This window comes from Pieris napi, chromosome 8 (assembly GCF_905475465.1).
Source record: "Pieris napi chromosome 8, ilPieNapi1.2, whole genome shotgun sequence".
Classification (NCBI taxonomy): domain Eukaryota; kingdom Metazoa; phylum Arthropoda; class Insecta; order Lepidoptera; family Pieridae; genus Pieris; species Pieris napi.
The window spans coordinates 5680123-5697442 of NC_062241.1; the positions used below are offsets into that span (position 1 = coordinate 5680123).

General features: G+C 34.3%; 3 protein-coding genes across 5 annotated transcripts; 1 reads left to right on the forward strand and 2 right to left on the reverse strand.

The window, feature by feature from the left end:
- Nucleotides 1-705: 705 nt before the first annotated feature.
- Nucleotides 706-8633, reverse strand: LOC125051838 (serine/threonine-protein kinase 40-like). Its single transcript, XM_047652417.1, has 7 exons — nt 7950-8633; nt 7410-7643; nt 6914-7046; nt 5815-5995; nt 5560-5653; nt 4131-4310; nt 706-2565 (listed from the first exon to the last, which is right to left on the reverse strand). Exons 1-7 carry the CDS (start codon nt 8424-8426, stop codon nt 2104-2106), a joined length of 1761 nt encoding a protein of 586 aa, XP_047508373.1. The 5' UTR covers nt 8427-8633; the 3' UTR covers nt 706-2103.
- Nucleotides 8634-9194: 561 nt separating this feature from the next.
- On the forward strand, nt 9195-12188 carry LOC125051837 (AFG3-like protein 2). The gene is made up of 2 exons (XM_047652416.1): nt 9195-10814; nt 11088-12188. Exons 1-2 carry the CDS (start codon nt 9368-9370, stop codon nt 11951-11953), a joined length of 2313 nt encoding a protein of 770 aa, XP_047508372.1. The 5' UTR covers nt 9195-9367; the 3' UTR covers nt 11954-12188.
- A 47-nt stretch (nt 12189-12235) lies between these two features.
- LOC125051836 (transcription initiation factor TFIID subunit 3) lies at nt 12236-16789 on the reverse strand. 3 transcript variants are annotated; one of them, XM_047652414.1, is made up of 3 exons: nt 16684-16789; nt 14458-16407; nt 12236-14370 (listed from the first exon to the last, which is right to left on the reverse strand). In XM_047652414.1, exons 1-3 carry the CDS (start codon nt 16766-16768, stop codon nt 12929-12931), a joined length of 3477 nt encoding a protein of 1158 aa, XP_047508370.1. In that variant the 5' UTR covers nt 16769-16789; the 3' UTR covers nt 12236-12928. The 3 variants fall into 3 exon arrangements, with proteins under 3 accessions (XP_047508370.1, XP_047508369.1, XP_047508371.1); XM_047652413.1 differs by having other exon boundaries at nt 12236-16407; XM_047652415.1 differs by having other exon boundaries at nt 12236-16407; nt 16561-16776.
- Between the last annotated feature and the right edge of the window lie 531 nt (nt 16790-17320).

Sequence of the window (17320 nt, forward strand, 5' to 3'; positions counted from 1 at the left end):
ACAATAACATCTTTGAATTTAATTTTAAATTGTATCGAAAATGATAGTCCAGTTTCAGAGTAATTATAAGGAGTAATGTAAAACGACAAAATATAAAATATAATGAATTTATTTACTTACATACCGCCATTCTCGAACATATAACAAAATTGATCTACAATATCTCTATGTAGTACTAAATAACAAAATACAAAACCTTAATAAAAATGGAAAAATAATTTTTAAAAGAGCCGATAAGTATCATTATTATACAAATGTCTACGTATTAGACAGCTCTGCATCATTAATATTTTTTTTATAGAACAGGGCCTTTACTTTCAGGGATATCACCTAAGTGATATTGTCACCCATGAACAGTCTCAACGCCAGAGCTTGCATTTGCATTGCCGGCCTTTTAAGAATTGGTACAAGGGTTGAAATTTACATTTATTGTCATACTAAGCTCTAATGCGACTCAGAAACGAGAGCAAAGTATGACTCACGTATGTCCTAAATCCAAAAGGTTTTTGACGTTCAGACCTCGGGCTTAGGGAGAGTTCAAGTATTACGTAACGAATTTTGGGAGGGGGGGGATTCTTTTGTAAAACGTTACGATGCGGGGCGGGCATTGAATTGCGCGTTATTGTTAATATTATTTTCGACTTTCCAGTACTTTACAGCACATAATGGTAACTTTTAGCTATAAAGAGTCACTGGGTGGTCACGAAACATTTTACTATTGGGTACAGAAAAACGTTACGGCGCGTTACACGGGGGGGGTCAATAATCTCCAAAAATTGTGTGACGTAATACTTGAACGCTCCCTTATACGTTTGCTCACGCATCTCTTAGAGATTGTCCAGAAAGGGCGAAATCGCCGCGATTTTCACGGGCGTATTACGCGCGACCGTTGCGTCCACAAGGTGCGTACCAACGCGCGTATTCTAAATTCGCGTGATGCTTATGGACGCGATGTATTGGCTCCAAAATACATGGTGATGGTGAATTCGCGCGAAACGATTCGCGGCGAATGCGCCCTTTCTGGACAAGCTCTTACCTTAATTACCATAACAGCCGTCGACATGGCGGCTTTATTTAATAGTTGTCGTTTATTTCTTAATTTGTTACCTTTGATTACTCGATTCGAATGCTTTTCGCTTAGAAATTATAAGTAAAATCGAATAATCTACGTAATTTTAGCGAGCATATTTTGAACTAATCGAAAATATAAAAATAATCGAATAGTATTCGTATTATACAAATTGTAAGAAAGATCCCTTATCTTGAGCTGTCAAAAGCTGACATTATAGTATTAACTGTGTCGGTACAATTGTACCCGGAGTTAAAATGAGAAACATTTAATGTATGGACGATAATTTTAAGTATTTCACATTGTCATTGTATAAGTAAAAATAGCTATTTACATACTACAATAAGTCATAAAAATAGTTACTAAATCAATTTTTATCTGTATAGAAATCCAAGTGCGGTTAAACACCATATTTAACTGTATTTTGTATACGTATGTATACGTGTCAATTAATCGCTAAATACGTACCTATGTTTTGATTTTGAAGCATATTCTATCAAATAGGAAAACGATTGAATACGTGGTTTAAGCCGGAAATTAAAATCTAATATATTTACACCTACACCAATAAAATTAATTAATAGCATTATTGTTTACCTTATCGATAATCTTGCACATGCTGAAAGACTAAGAATAAGAACTTAAGAAAATGTACAGTTAATTTTTATCTACTCATAAAAATGATATTTTATAAAAATGGATGCCTCTAAACAAAAAAAAACTTAATAATAGGCAATTGGTAATATAATATACAAAATTAGTATGCCAATGGATATGAAAATAAATTTTAAGCATTTTAGTAGTATCAAGAACTTGCGAAAATTGCAAATACTAGCCAAATACTATAAGTACTGGCTTGACCTTTATGTTAAAGTTTCCCTTGTTTTAGTCGAAAGCTGAATTAGATATTTTCGTTATCACTAATTAGCATATTTATTCTTGAGGCATTTTAACGTAAGTATGTCAAAAAAACTTATAATTAATGAATCTTAGAAAGCTTTCCAGAGCTTTTCCATTCAATCTATTACATAAAATTAATTATATTCGAGATCATTGTCAGTAGGCGCTCGGGGGTTATTAACAACCGCTTCCGGATTAACCGAGTGTACCTGAGGCGGGTTCATAATCCGTCTCGATTCCGCAATACGCAAAACGTAATCCGAATCTAATCTATCGATTCTCCGTTCGGACCATGGAATCGCGCGGAATTCCGAATTCGAAGTTGACGGAACGGAGCTTAGACGCGGAATGCGTTGCGCTAAATTACGGATTCTGGAATTTTCTTGATTGCGGGAAAATAAATGTTGATATCGTGCTATTTCGTTCGGCTGAAGGGGACGCGCGTCGCGGCCTATTCGTTGTATGGAAATTTGCTTGGTCGTGTGGTTGTCTGTTGTGGGGTGAATCAGAATACTGTTTTGTTGAACGCGGGTTGGGGAAGGGAAATTTAAGGCTAGGAAATCTGGTAACGGAACGCAGTATACGCCTAACTCGTCCTGAAATTAAAAAAAAAAAATTCATAAGAATATAAACAATAATAATCAAATTAGCAAAGGAAATTATCTATATTTAGTGGTGGTCCTATAATTATGTTGGAGTTATACTTTCTTTATTCATAAGAAGTGTTTCTAATTGTATGACCACCACTGTATACAGGGTGGCCAAAAAGTCGTGGATCAAACGCAAATAGGGGATAGATGAGGTCATCAGCGGCAAAAAATTGTATTACGGGAGGTCTCTAAGGTCAACCCCTGCAGAGTTATGATTTATTTTGCGTTTTATAAGAAAATGGCCCACTGTGAAAAAAAAATACTCTACCGAAAAGTGACCCTGTATTACAAGTTTTGGCGCATTTAATATGGATTCTGAAAAGGTATTACACATGGCCATGAGTCGCTCTAATATCTTTCTAGGACGAAAAAACAACAACGATTCGGACTTATGATAGATTATTTACCTACATGGGACCAGTACTGTGTGAATCGGACTAGATTCAAAAAATTGGACAGATGGCTGGAGGGTTACGTAGGAAGTTGTTGGACGGTGCAGATTAAGTATTATGGTCAGAGTCAGGAATTTATGAGCATATTTTATTGTAAAATATTTTGTTTCATACAAACAACCATTGAGAAATAATTGTTTTAATACAATTATTATTTCACAATCGTTGGTTGTAATTCTTCCTAGAAAGATATTCGAGCGACTCATGGCCACGTGTAATACCTTTTCAGAATCCCTATTAAATGCGCCAAAACTTGTAGTACAGGGACACTTTTCGGTGGAGTAATTTTTTTTCACAGTGGGGTCCGAAGTAAACAAAAATGTATGATTTGAAAAAATGTTATATCGTATCACTTAATATTATCTTGAATACACTCAATAAACAACTATAAATAGTATGTCTAACGCAAGAACTCATCAGTACCAATCTAGTGGATATTATGAGAAAGATACAGGATGTAGATATTTTCGAATTTTAAGAAGAATTAGTAAAAAAAAGTCAATTTTCATATAAAACCAAAATAAATCATAACTCTGCAGGGGTTGACCTTAGAGACCTCCCGTAGAACAATTTTTTGCCGCTGATGACCTCATCTATCCCCTATTTGCGTTTGATCCACGACTTTTTGGCCACCCTGTATATATATATATATACACCATTCTGAACTCACTGATTTGACGTTTAATATTAATATTAATGGGCAATCACGAACAATTAACGACTTCTATAAGATATAATTAATTCTTCACTTATTATTTCGTATTAATCATTTTAAATCTAATAGGCAAGTAGGTTATCAGCCTCCAGTGCCTGACACACGCAATCGACTTTTTGGGTCTAAGACATGTCGGTTTCCTCACGATGTTTTCCTTCACCGTTCGAGCAAATGTTAAATGCGCACATATAAAGAAAGTCCATTGGTGCACAGCCGGGGATCGAACCTACGACCTCAGGTATGAGAGGCGCACGCTGAAGCCACTAGGCCAACACTGCTGTATGAAGTATACGCGTTGGGTCTCCGAATTTATGATTTGTTTAATAAATATATTCATTACTTACACTAGAATTGGGCGTTCTCTCTGCATCCGAGAAAAGTGGTTTCCTCTCCAAATCGCTACTTTTCTCAGACGGTTTCTCTTTCACCTCCTCTAGCGGAATATCTGGAACGACTTGCAGATCTTCCGGTGGATTTGGCACAACCACATAACTAGCTATAATACTAGATAGCTGGTCTAGCACCTGTAAATGCGAGGTGGTTTTTGAAGTTATTCTTCTTTAGGCGCGTTATGAAAAATTTATGTGAGTGAAATTTTACGATGCGCGCGCACCGTGACACAAAATTAACAGAATGAAGTTGCCCACGGAAGATGCTACGGCATTGGACATAATTTAAAAACAACATTCAAATTTCAAATAATAATAGAATTTATGTTACACTTAATGTAAAAGAATAATAATAAATATTTATTTATTTAATTTTTCAAATGTAAACTGAACTTTATTGACTCCTTTTCCAGTCTTTGATTATTTAATTGTAATAAATTATTTGCATGCAATCAAAAACTATTTTTAATAATGCCAAAGAAGTATAACTTCTTACGCGCGCGTACATAAGGGTGTACACGCACCCTTTTTTTTCTCAATTCGAAATCTCTACGATTACAAACTCATTAGTTTTATAAAATTAAAACTATTATTTCGACTACATTTTACGTAATATTTGTGTACAAACACAATAAAGATACAGTTTCTTAGGGCGTTGACTAGGCGCAAGCGTCATCAGCAACAGAAAGTATTATAAAAATATCATCATCAGCAAAGTCCAGTCTGACATTCGTGCGGAGTATAAAAGAATTCTCAATAAGGGCCCATTTCTAGGCAGAGCCCAATTACCTGTGTGTTACTTTGTGCATACCATGTTTTTTAAACATAAAAAACAGTGTAAATCTGACTGACGTATCATTAACAACATCGACATATATTCCAAAGCTACGGTTTCCTAGAAAAGCGGTGCCGTTATCTAACGGCTAACGGCCGTAATGTAACGTTGGGTGTCGTCACCCATACGTTGTCTATAAATAACATCGAAAGTAGGTTTTCTAGAGAACGAGTGTCACCGTAACGTCAAATAGCGGTGCTGTCATTTGCATGACGGCCGTCATAGCGGTGATAAACATTAGTTCAACGTTTTTCTCGTGTAGCGGTGCCCATATTTAATTAATATAATGAGTGGAAACGTGACTTGGAGCGAAAATGATTGTTTTTATGCATTATGTTAAAAAGTAAAGACGGCCGTTAGTTAACGGCACCGCTTTTCTAGGAACCCTAAGCTTAAGTGTCGTGCTTGTTGCCATGGTAACCATTCTATCTGTATAGACATAACATTGTTACCATGTTGACAAAAATAGCCCAAAATATGCAACTTTTATACACAACTATTAGCTTATTCTTGTTTTAAGAGAAATCTCTAACTATAAATATCAATTACCTGATCGGCGACAAGTCTATGTTTAGGATCCTTAACCAACAGCCTCTGTATGAGAAAAACTGTGTTGTCAGAAACATGAACTGGGTTGCCATCCCTTAAATATAAAATATAATGTTTAATTGTCAATTAACACACAAATACATATATCATACAATTGATTTTGAAATTGAAAGCGAAACAAAAACAGTTTCATCATTGTATTTTTTTTAATAATAAATAAATGTTTTGCCTAATAATTAAACATAATATACTTACGGTGGTATATTATAGTTTGCAGCTTGTATCCTACTAAATAACTGGGCTAGACTTGTATCACAGAATGGAAATTGTCCATACAACATTGTGTATAGAACAACTCCTAATGCCCACATATCTGATGGCTTGCCTAAGTAAGGCTTACACATTAGAACATCTGGTGATATGTACGCTGGAGATCCTGAAATCACAAATTTATAAATTTAAGTAGGAAGAGCATCTCAAGTACTATAGGCGACAGCACTCGGTGGAAAATTGTCAGGGGGTTTGTGTTCACAGACTCTTGACGGCTCTATGACACAAGATTATTCTATAAGCATTGAAATAACCTTCCCTTCAGTTTTTCTAATATTTTCTGTTATGCTTGTATTGATATTTTTTATAATGTTAAAATATTATTTTTTATAAGTGCTTGGCACATTTAAAACTTACTGGAAATAATAAAAAAACCTTACTGTAAATAGTTTCAAATTACACTTACTAACCAAGATTACATTGTCTGAAGGATATAAATTATAATCATTTATAATAATAATTGAACTACGATTTTTGTTAATATATTGGTCAGACTTAGATGAAATTAGGAGATTTAGAAGATTATCAAATGAAAGTAGTAGTAATAGGTCAGAATATGTAATTTAGTAAGAATTGATAAATTATTTAGACAGAAATTACTTATTAGACATTATACCGATAGTTAGCTCAATAAGCATAAACATACAGCATCAGATTAGTGGCCACATGTTGTGCGTTTATACCCTGGTCCCCATATTATATAAGAAACTAAATGTACTTTACAGGGAAAGAAAACCCTGTACTATACATACACTTTTTATGACAAGACTGTGTATCAATCAAAATTTTAACATGATGCATGCAATTTTATCATGCATGCATACTTCTCTCAAATATTAAAAATTTTGACAAATTAAATATCAATGATAAATTTACTTTAAGGAAAAACTATAATTGAAATAGACCTATATCTATTACTCATGAAGGCAAAAGCAATACAAATTTATATTGTTATATTTATTGCAATTTTAATGTATGTTGAAAAATTTAACATTTTACACCTGAAAATTAATATAAAAGATACCTCTCTGATCCTTTAATAAGTCTCTATCACTGCCAAGATGTGTTCCTAAACAGAAATTTGTTAAAATCACCCGTCCTGTCCTTTGGTTTAATACAATATTGCCTAATTTTAGATCTCTGTGTACTATGTTTCTCTGAAAAAAAGGGATAAGGCATATTATTTATTAATTAAATATGTTCTATGATTACAAAACAATTTGCATTTATCATGACATAATAATTGATGTTTAATATGTTATGCTATGCAAATTCCTAATAATAAACAATATTTCATAATATGTTCAGGACTGCCTCAATGGTTTAGTTGCTAAAGGTTGGTTTTCTTCGCCGCCACAAGCAATGACATTTAAGCAAGCATCCAATTCATTCAAGCGATCCTTGAAATGTGAACTTATACAGAAATATTATCAAAGACATAATATTACGTATTATGGCTAATACAATATTGTGGGAGATCAAACACACATTTGCGTAAAAACTTAATTATAGTAACTAACCTTATGTAAATTAGCAACTACTCTCACAATATCATAGAATATCAAAATTGCCTCTTTTTCAGGTACTTTCTTGACTTTTGTAACATACTGTTGTAAATTAATTAACTCGCTCCCTTTTTCACTAAATTGGTGGGCACTGACACAGTCAAGCACCAGAAAGAGCCTCTGTCGCACCCTACCAGTATAAATAAAACCAGGTCCATTTGGGTTGGGCGCTTCTTCTAGAGCATGATCCTGTAAGACAAACAATAAAAAAACAAACATTAAGTTCTACTCTTACATAAATGAATTTAATTAGCTGGACTTTACCTGATAGGAAAACTTGTTAACCTAATAATTAAAATGCTAGTATAAAACGTATATAATGAGTTATATAGATTGAAAGAAAATGTTTAGTACTAATTTTTTCTGGAATATTATCCATATTAATCAAATCAATTATTAAACTCTCACACTATTTTACGATAAATATAGCTAACAACTTGTTTGTTTATAAAACTGGTGCAATTATTATATTATATTATGGAGTTATTTATGTACCTTAAAAAGTCCATGGTGATGTCCCACACCATCCCGATCCTCTAATAATGATAATAATGAATACTCTGTATGTAACAGCATTTTCCCCTGTCTATCATCTTGTGTTTCAGGCTGCCCCTCAGGCTTTAACGTAAGAATTTTTATTTGATAGAAATCGTCACTTTTCTCCTTGCGTGCCAGGCACTGTACAATGCTCTTAACCGGACTAGGACCCAATTTTGGCCCAAGCAAATATGGCCCAGCTTTACGTACAACCTTGTCGGGAACAGGTGTGCCAGGGGCTGGAACATCAGTAGCGTTATACAACACTTTTATCTTCTTTGAGTGAGACGATGCTTTCTTTGAATTCTTTAGCACTGAACTAGATGTAGAGTTTGCATATGCTGATAATCTTGGAATCTTGGCGTTTGGTTGCAATAACAAAGGTCGTGATCTCTTTCCGTGATTCACAGTACTTTCTGGTTTTTCTTGATCCATTATTACTTAGTAAAGGTAAGCATATGATATTTGACACTTAATACAAAAAAGGCTTATCTAATATTAAATTGATAAATCTGTAATAAATGTATATATAATATAATCAAAATACTTTTATTTATTTAGTGGTGTGTGAAATTAAAATTGAGAAATGTACAGTTTCAACACACAGCCACAGATCATGTAGAAGTAAACAGTAAACACACAGGTATGATCATAATATGATGTATGAGCTACGAGACGGCCTCAACAGCGTCTATTAGACAAATAAATTTTGTCCAGCCAGCGTGACCCTATAAACCGAAACGCTAACTGAAACGCTAGAATGTTGTAGTCATCTTTGAACGAACGTATAGTTTGTTTTACTGTTTTTTCAGACGTGAACGAATAAATTAGTTTATCGACCAATCGCAAAGTAAACTACTCGACGTCGAGTGTTGCATGTATTGCATTAAACATACATAAAAACTATAAATAAGCATGTTTTAATTTGCAAGTTAATAATAATAAAATATCTGTCTATCTACTGCCAATAAAGTAAGAGTAAAATGTTCACATTAAAGATGCGACTAGCGTGAGGTATTTCAAGCCCCAGAAATTAAAAGAATATTGCAATATCGAGTCACACTTATATATTTAATAAATGTAAATTTTAAAAAATGATTAAACATTTAAGAATGAAGATCAAGTTTCACAGCTCAATACATTAAAGTAGAATATTATTAATATGATTACAACAGCTAATTGTTTCACAACATTGCGTGATCGGTGTTTCCGTATTCCGAGATGTATATGACATAAGACATTGAAATTTTGACAGATTTTTTAACCATGTTTTTATTGGAACATAAGATTGTGTGGGATCTTGTCGAATAAATGTGACATAATAATCATAACGAAAAACATTTAATTACTGAAAATAAAAATTTTACCATAACAGTATGTGGAAAGGTCTTAGGCTTACACAATCCCAACTTTCGAAGCTTCACTTCAAGGGGCACAAACTACATCCACTTGGTGTTCCGGCTTTAGATTCTGTTCTAAACCAGTGGTACGAATTTTGCAAGAAACCTCCCAAAGGATTTGAAAAGTATTTTCAGCCAGGAACTAGTCAGAAACAGCAAAAGAAACCTGAAAAAGATGCTTCGCCTGCGCCATCTAAATCTTCACCGCCACCTCCAAAGGCAAGTTCATCTCAAGATAAATGGAATATCAATATGTTCAATACTCCTGGCGGCAGGGGAACTGGACGTGGTGGTTATGAAGGACAAGATCGTGAAAAATGGATTATGTTTGGTGCTTTGGGTGTAGTCACTTTAATTGCCTCAATTGCATATTTTGAACTAAAATACCGAGAAATTAGTTGGCGTGATTTCGTAAATTCATATTTAAAGAAAGGCATAGTTGAAAAACTAGAGGTTATTAATAAGAAGTGGGTGAGAGTAAGATTACAACCAGGCACTTTTGAAGGGAAAGTAATATGGTTTGCAATTGGCAGTGTTGATTCTTTTGAGAGGAACTTGGAGAATGCTCAAGGAGAAATGAATGTAGAACCACAAAATTTCCTACCAGTCATATACAGAACTGAAGTTGAGGCATCAAGCTTAACAGGAATGCTGCCTACATTATTAATAATTGGATTTTTAATTTATATGATGAGAAGATCAGCGGACATGATGGGAAGAGGTGGTCGTAAGGGTGGAGGACTTTTTGGAGGTGTCATGGAATCTACTGCAAAATTAATCAATCCAACTGACATTGGTGTAAAGTTTCAAGATGTTGCTGGCTGTGAGGAAGCTAAAATTGAAATAATGGAGTTTGTCAACTTTCTAAAGAATCCACAGCAATATATTGACTTAGGGGCAAAAATTCCGAAGGGAGCTTTGCTTACTGGCCCTCCTGGAACAGGAAAGACATTGCTTGCTAAAGCTACTGCTGGAGAAGCAAATGTTCCATTTTTAACTGTTTCTGGTTCAGAATTTTTGGAAATGTTTGTAGGTGTTGGGCCTTCCAGAGTTAGAGATATGTTTTCAATGGCTCGTAAGCATGCTCCATGCATTCTTTTTATTGATGAAATTGATGCAGTGGGTCGAAAGCGAGGTGGCCGTAGCTTTGGAGGCCATTCTGAGCAAGAAAATACATTAAATCAGCTTTTAGTTGAGATGGATGGATTTAATACAACTACTAATGTAGTAGTGCTGGCTGCAACTAACAGAGTTGATATTCTAGACAAAGCCCTTTTAAGACCTGGCAGATTTGATAGGCAAATCTTTGTCCCAGCACCGGATATCAAGGGTAGAGCCTCTATTTTTAAAGTGCATTTAACTCCGTTAAAAACAACTCTTAATAAACAAAATTTAGCCAGAAAAATGGCTGCTTTAACACCAGGTACTTATTACAATTATTATTATGTAAAATACTTGAAATTATAAGTTTCCCTTAATTTTCAATCTAAACTAACATACATCATTTGATTTTTTTAAATACAAGAAACGAAAACATTTTCTCCTTTAACTGAATTAGTAATTAACTTAAAACTTAGCTGTTATTGATGATTCTAAACATTTTGTTTTAGATCAGTTAGATAATATTAATTTAGACATTTGTCAACTAAAATGCAAGTTAAGACTTTTAATTTAATATTATTTCATAATATTTCAGGTTTCACTGGTGCTGACATTGCAAATGTCTGTAATGAAGCTGCACTGATTGCTGCCAGGGAACTGTCTTCTGACATTAGTATGAAAAACTTTGAACAGGCCATTGAAAGAGTTGTTGCTGGTATGGAAAAAAAATCAAATGTCCTGCAACCTGAAGAACGAAAAATTGTAGCGTACCATGAAGCTGGTCATGCTGTAGCTGGTTGGTTTTTACAGCATGCAGATCCTTTATTAAAAGTGTCCATAATACCCAGAGGGAAAGGTCTTGGATATGCCCAATATTTACCTAAAGAACAGTACTTATACAGTAAAGAACAGTTATTTGATAGAATGTGCATGACACTTGGAGGTAGAGTAAGCGAAGAAATATTCTTTGGCAGAATAACAACTGGTGCTCAAGATGATTTAAAAAAAATAACTCAAAGTGCATATGCACAAATTGTACATTATGGAATGAATACAAAAGTGGGAAATATTTCTTTTGAAATGCCACAACCTGGTGAAATGGTTATTGATAAACCTTATTCAGAAAAAACTGCTGAATTGATTGACTCTGAAGTAAGGGTTTTAATTAATTCTGCCCACAAACACACAAAAGAGTTGTTGGTCCAGCATAAAGGTAATATTGAAAAAGTTGCTGAACGTTTGCTGAAACAAGAGATCCTTAGTAGAGAAGACATGATTGAATTGTTAGGTCCTAGACCATTCCCTGAGAAGAGTACTTATGAAGAATTTGTAGCTGGCACAGGCTCATTAGATGAAGACACTACTTTACCAGAAGGCCTCAAGGATTGGAATAAAGAAAAACAGCCTACTATCCCACCTCCAGAAAGTATACCCCCAGGTCCCTCCACAAGTAAAAATTAACATTAATGTAGATGCTTGTTGCATTTTTAGTCAGTTTATGTGTAATAAATATGATTACCTATAAGACTAAAGGGATTTTTGTTTACCACATTGTAGTTTTTTTTAATAATTGTTATTAGATACTGAGAAACACCTAATGTGTGGCAAGACAGTATTCAGTTATTGATCATAAAAACATTTTTTATAGCTAGAATTTATGTATCACGCTTGTTAAAAAAATAAATTACTGTAATTACCCCAGATGTTTTTCTTGTTTCAACAAATAAAAATAATTTACAACAATTTGGAGTACCAATATATTTAATTGGCCACTGGCTGAAATTAAAATTTTTACATTTAACCTCTCCTCCACATACAATGAATTAAGGACAAGCACCGTCACGCCATCTTTAGTGAACTATACATAACACCGAAGTGTTCTATAGAGTGAGAGGGTTGCGATATTGTGCTAGCCCTGTACATAAGATACAAAGGAACAACATTAACAAAAAAACAGGGTTATATTAAAATTATAATATGAAAATATTCAAATATTGACCGAAATGCATTCAGCCTTCTTTCTGTTCATTTAAATATTCACTACATTACTTTATACATCACCAATTTCTTAAGTAAATTCAGCTTTTGTACAATATAAAAAGAATCTTATATTTAATATTCTATGTTATCTGCGTATGTGTACAACACGCCCGCACTCTTATACTTGATCTAAACGAGCGAAGAATTAAAAGAAATTTAACAAAAACTATGGTAATTATTACAAGTACCTACACTATTTTCTTTATTCATGTTCAACATTTTATGTCAATATTTAATTAGTATCTATTCTTAAGACCTAGCCTATGATATTATTAACATTATAAATGACAAAAACGTATCTTCATGATATCATTCAACAATAATCCATTAACAATCGCAATCCATTCGCGCGTCTATAAAACGAAAAATTTAAAACTAATCTCAGTAACAACTCTATCAATGACAGTCTCTGACTTTTTCCCCTTTTGGTTTCCTACCTCTTTTCTTCCCCGACGTTACCCCTGCTAGTAACATTGCTGTTCGCTTAGCAAGACAAGATTTACAAAACCAGTCCTCTGTTGCGCCAGGTTCTTCTGTAATCCCGACGCATATCCAGTGGTACCAGCCATCACAACCATCGCACCCTATCATAGGCGAACCATTATCGGGCCTGCCGCATGCTGGGCAAACCCAAACTTTGTTTCCATGTTCATCTACATAATATGGAGTAGGCAAGGGGCCACTTGGTTTATCTACAGCTGGTTGTGATGCTTCTTCTGTAACTGAACCTGTTTCATCATCAAAATTTTCCACATGCCCCTTTTTAGACAAAGGCTTAAATAATATTCTCTTGTACTTAGAATTACTTGATGGGGGTCGATTCTTTCGTTGCGGTGAAGCCGGAGGAGAAGATGATGCTTGAGCTTCTGGTTCTCCAACATGATTGTTTTTAGAATGTTTCTGTTTTGGTGGCCGTGTGACCAGTGCTGAGATCTGGGCAAGTTCTGGTGATCTACTATGTTCACGCGATACTGGTTCCTCTTTCATAGGAGAATCATCTTCTCTTTTTATAGGTTTAATGTTTATCTTAAAAGTATCAGGAGAACTTGGAGGCATAGGAGAGTTTGAATTTGAAGATCCCAATTTAAGAGTTAATTTTGGTACTAGACCATCATTAGTAGCTAACTTTTCTTTCTTTTTCTCCTTCTTTTCTTTTTTAATCCTATCCTTTATCTCTTGTCTCTCTTCTTTATCTTTTTTCTTTTCAGATTTTTCTTTACTTTTATCCTTTTTATCTTTTTTCTTCTTAATTTTAACACCATCTTTATCTCTTTTTTCCTTTTTATGAGATTTATCCTTTCTCTTTTCTGAACTTTCACCTTCTTCCCTTGTAATGACAGCTAAATCTTCTGGTTTTGGGGGAATTGTTTCAATATCTTGTGTAGGGTCAGAGTTCTTTATACTTACAGAAGGTTCTGGTGTTGGTAGCCTGACTGGCTGTGGTACTGGTAGTTCTTTAGGCGGCTCTTGTCTAACTGGTTCAGACTTTGGTGGATTTAATTCTATTGTTATATCAGGTTGCACTGGTGGCATTTTATAGACATTAGATTTGTGTTCTTTATTTGACTTTGCTTTTTGTTTTTGTAAAATATTTGGAATGGTTGATGATTTGTGCTTGTCATGTCGATCTTTTTCATGGCCCATTCCAGGTGATTTATGCATCATTCTATCTTCATCATTGTCAACAGCTATAACTTCTAAACTTGGCCTTCTAAACATTGTAGGAATCTTACTTGAAGATGATCTTGAAGTATGTGGAAAATTGCCCATATTTGGTATAAGGTGATTAGGCAACCCTGGTAGAAAACTTGGCCCTGGTATCAATCCGGGCCCTCCACCTAAGGCAAATGGATTGCTCATTAAATTTTGTGAATGCAGGCCTCGCAAAGCTGGATTATTAGCTAAACCAGTTAAAAAATCATTACCTAGTAGACCGGCATTTGGAATTAGCCCTGGACCAGGCATCATACCTCGACCAGGGGCCATTGTTGGAAAAAAGGGAAATCCAGGTGGTAATTGAGGCACTTTAGACTCTTTCTTTGGTCGTCCAAGTTTTGATGGTTTGTCATTTAGTAGTTTTATATTTTTTTTATCTGCTGTGCGCGCCATTTCAAATGCTAGTTGTTGTTGTTTCTTTAATTTAGCTTCTAGCTTGGCAGCCTTGTCTTTCTTATCTTTGTGTTTCTTTTCTTTTTTTACTTTTGGTGTTTCAGTCAAAAGTTTAGGAAGAGCAGCTTGCAAAGATTTATTTATTGATAAAGCTGGCTTTGGCTCAAATGGCAACATCCTTGTTGGAGGCATTGCTAAATTATTATCCAAAGAATCGTCATCAATATCTATAACTTCATGGGCTCTTATGTCAAATTCTTTTGCTAAATCTACTGGACTACTATTGTTATTATTAACAATGTTTTCATGAGGTTTTAACCTAGGTTCATCAGTAGTGGAATTCTGCAATCTTGAGATTATAGGATCAGAATGTAATCTTTCAGTTACAACCTCAGTAATATTTTTATCTTCTTTTGATTTGTTCGATATTCTTTTAAATATATTAATCTTTGATCTATCTGGCTGGGATGCCAGTTTTTCTTCTTCATCCACCACTTCCTTTTTTATTTCTCTATCTGGTATAAAAGAGGACCCAGGTTGTTTATTTACAGAGAGTGGGTTTGAGACAAGAGGGGATTTGGAGATTGGGATTTTCCTTGGTACGGGTATTGCATCTTCAGGTGGTTTAAAGCTTTTTAAAATAGGTTGAGGTGAAGGAAAATCAATTGGTTCTTGTTTAATAACTGGTCTCAAGGATTCAGTAATAGCTGGTGAAGATGGTACTGATTGTGGAAGGGGTACAGGTTTTAGAGGCGGTGGAAACATCTTCGGCGCTGGCATTGTCACATGATTATGATGGGCCGGATGAATATCTTTACTTCGTTGAGGAGGATATCCAGGTGGATACCTATCTAATTTACTATTATCCCTAGATTTACTACTTTCTCCTTTATGACTTTTATCTTTTCTTTTACTTTTCATAACTTTTCCATTTAATAACTTACTTTTCTTTGTCTTCTTATCAGATTTTTCTGCTGACGGTACTTTTGCAGTATTACTATGATGAGAATTAACTTTATGTCTATCATGGTGTTTTTCAGAAATGATTGTTGGAGGACGTGCTTCTGGAAGTTTTCCTTCACGGGCAGGTGATAAGAAGCCAGACATAGTCATCATTACACTGCTTATTTCTCTTGTTCTTTCCTCCTCATCCAGTCGTAACCTTGGTCGTTTACTATTAGGTAACGACACTGGATCATTAGGTCTCTTGAAAATATCCTTAGATTTTTCTGGACTATCTGTAACTGATATTTCGGGACTTGCACATGAAGTGTTTTCAACACCATCAAAACCATTTTGACAAATCTCAACAGTACCAGCAACAGCTGGAGTATCTCGCTCTTTTTCAGGGTACATTGGTGGCAAATGTTCATGGACATGCATTGGTCTTGTAACAACTTCATGGCTACCAGGCTTAAGAAAGTTCAGGTTAGATTCTTTAGGTTTTGGAAATCTTTCTGTTCGGACAGGAGGTGGAACAGGTGGGACACAGCGTGTATATTCTGCCAACTCTGGCAACTGTACATGAAGATCACGAAAAACTAATCCTAAATCGTCTAAGGTTGGTTCAGTCCTATTAAATTGCTCAGCATGTTTGTTAGCTTGTGTTCCCAATGCACATATATATTTTTCTAATACGTGAACTAAAATATCCAGTGGGGTTGAATTTATTCCATTCCATCCTATGGTTTGACATATTTGCGCAACATTCCTTCGAAGTACTTCACGAGCGTATGCCTCTGACATTATGACACCAACAAAGTTATCTGGAACAATTGAATATATCAACATTAAGAACTTAAACTAAGTCGTATTCTTGTTTGTCTAGAATTTTACTTAAGAGTCAGAGACAAGTAAGGAACATGATAACTATACATAAATAAAGATTACTAAAACAGCAATTCTCATCATTTTCATACCTGCAAGTGTCTAGTGGTACAGAGACGATATTGCGAAGAGGCGAAAACTTCAAACATAGAACACATATGTATGCTTCTGTAGATTCCTTGTTAAATAAAGACCATTTATACAAAATTATTTACCAATTAAAATGCAAATAAACGAAGTGTTTACGTAAAAACTTCTCAGCATTCTACAAACACAGTACCCCGTGCGCCATGATTGCATTTTGGGTTGTCAATGTTCAGTGTTGCAAGTCAACAATAAATTAAATGGCGGTCTATTAAGGATGCGTTCATAATAAAAATTGTTTATTTGAAAATCATCATAATATATTTTAATATATTATGAATAATCATACCGAGGCTAGCCTCCTTAAATAATATTTGAATGATGAAGATGATGAAGTGCTTTGTCCTGAAATAATAAATCTTATAATACACAGTGATATGGAGAACATATTATTATCTAAAATGATAAAAGTTTTAATTTTTTTGTTAAAAAATTGTTCTACGGGAGGTCTCTAAGCTGCTTAAGCTTTAGCTTTGCCCACCCTGTATTTATGATTATTGTAATATTTAAGATAAATTAATTATATATAATCTAAGATTTAAGATGAAAATTAAAGATATTCTTTCGTAAAATTTTAAAAAGTTAATCTTGTGAATTATGGTAAGATGTCTTGTTTATTTGGAAGAGAAATTCCGAAACTAAAAAATAACGAAACAATAATACAAGTGTAATAAAGTATAAGTATTTCTCGCGCAATGGAGCTAAAAA

Excerpts from the sequence above, each read along its gene's own strand:
- LOC125051838 (XM_047652417.1), bottom strand. The coding sequence starts at position 8,426 with ATGGATCAAGAAAAACCAGAAAGTACTGTGAATCACGGAAAGAGATCA. Across the intron at positions 7,047-7,409 it reads TAGTTGCTAATTTACATAAG|AGAAACATAGTACACAGAGA; the intron begins GTTAGTTACTAT and ends CCTTTTTTTCAG. Across the intron at positions 5,654-5,814 it reads GCAAACTATAATATACCACC|GGATGGCAACCCAGTTCATG; the intron begins GTAAGTATATTA and ends TTTATATTTAAG.
- LOC125051836 (XM_047652413.1), bottom strand. The coding sequence starts at position 16,768 with ATGCAATCATGGCGCACGGGGTACTGTGTTTGTAGAATGCTGAGAAGT. Across the intron at positions 16,408-16,683 it reads GTTTATTTGCATTTTAATTG|ATAACTTTGTTGGTGTCATA; the intron begins GTAAATAATTTT and ends CAATTGTTCCAG.
- LOC125051837 (XM_047652416.1), top strand. The coding sequence starts at position 9,368 with ATGTGGAAAGGTCTTAGGCTTACACAATCCCAACTTTCGAAGCTTCAC. Across the intron at positions 10,815-11,087 it reads AATGGCTGCTTTAACACCAG|GTTTCACTGGTGCTGACATT; the intron begins GTACTTATTACA and ends ATAATATTTCAG.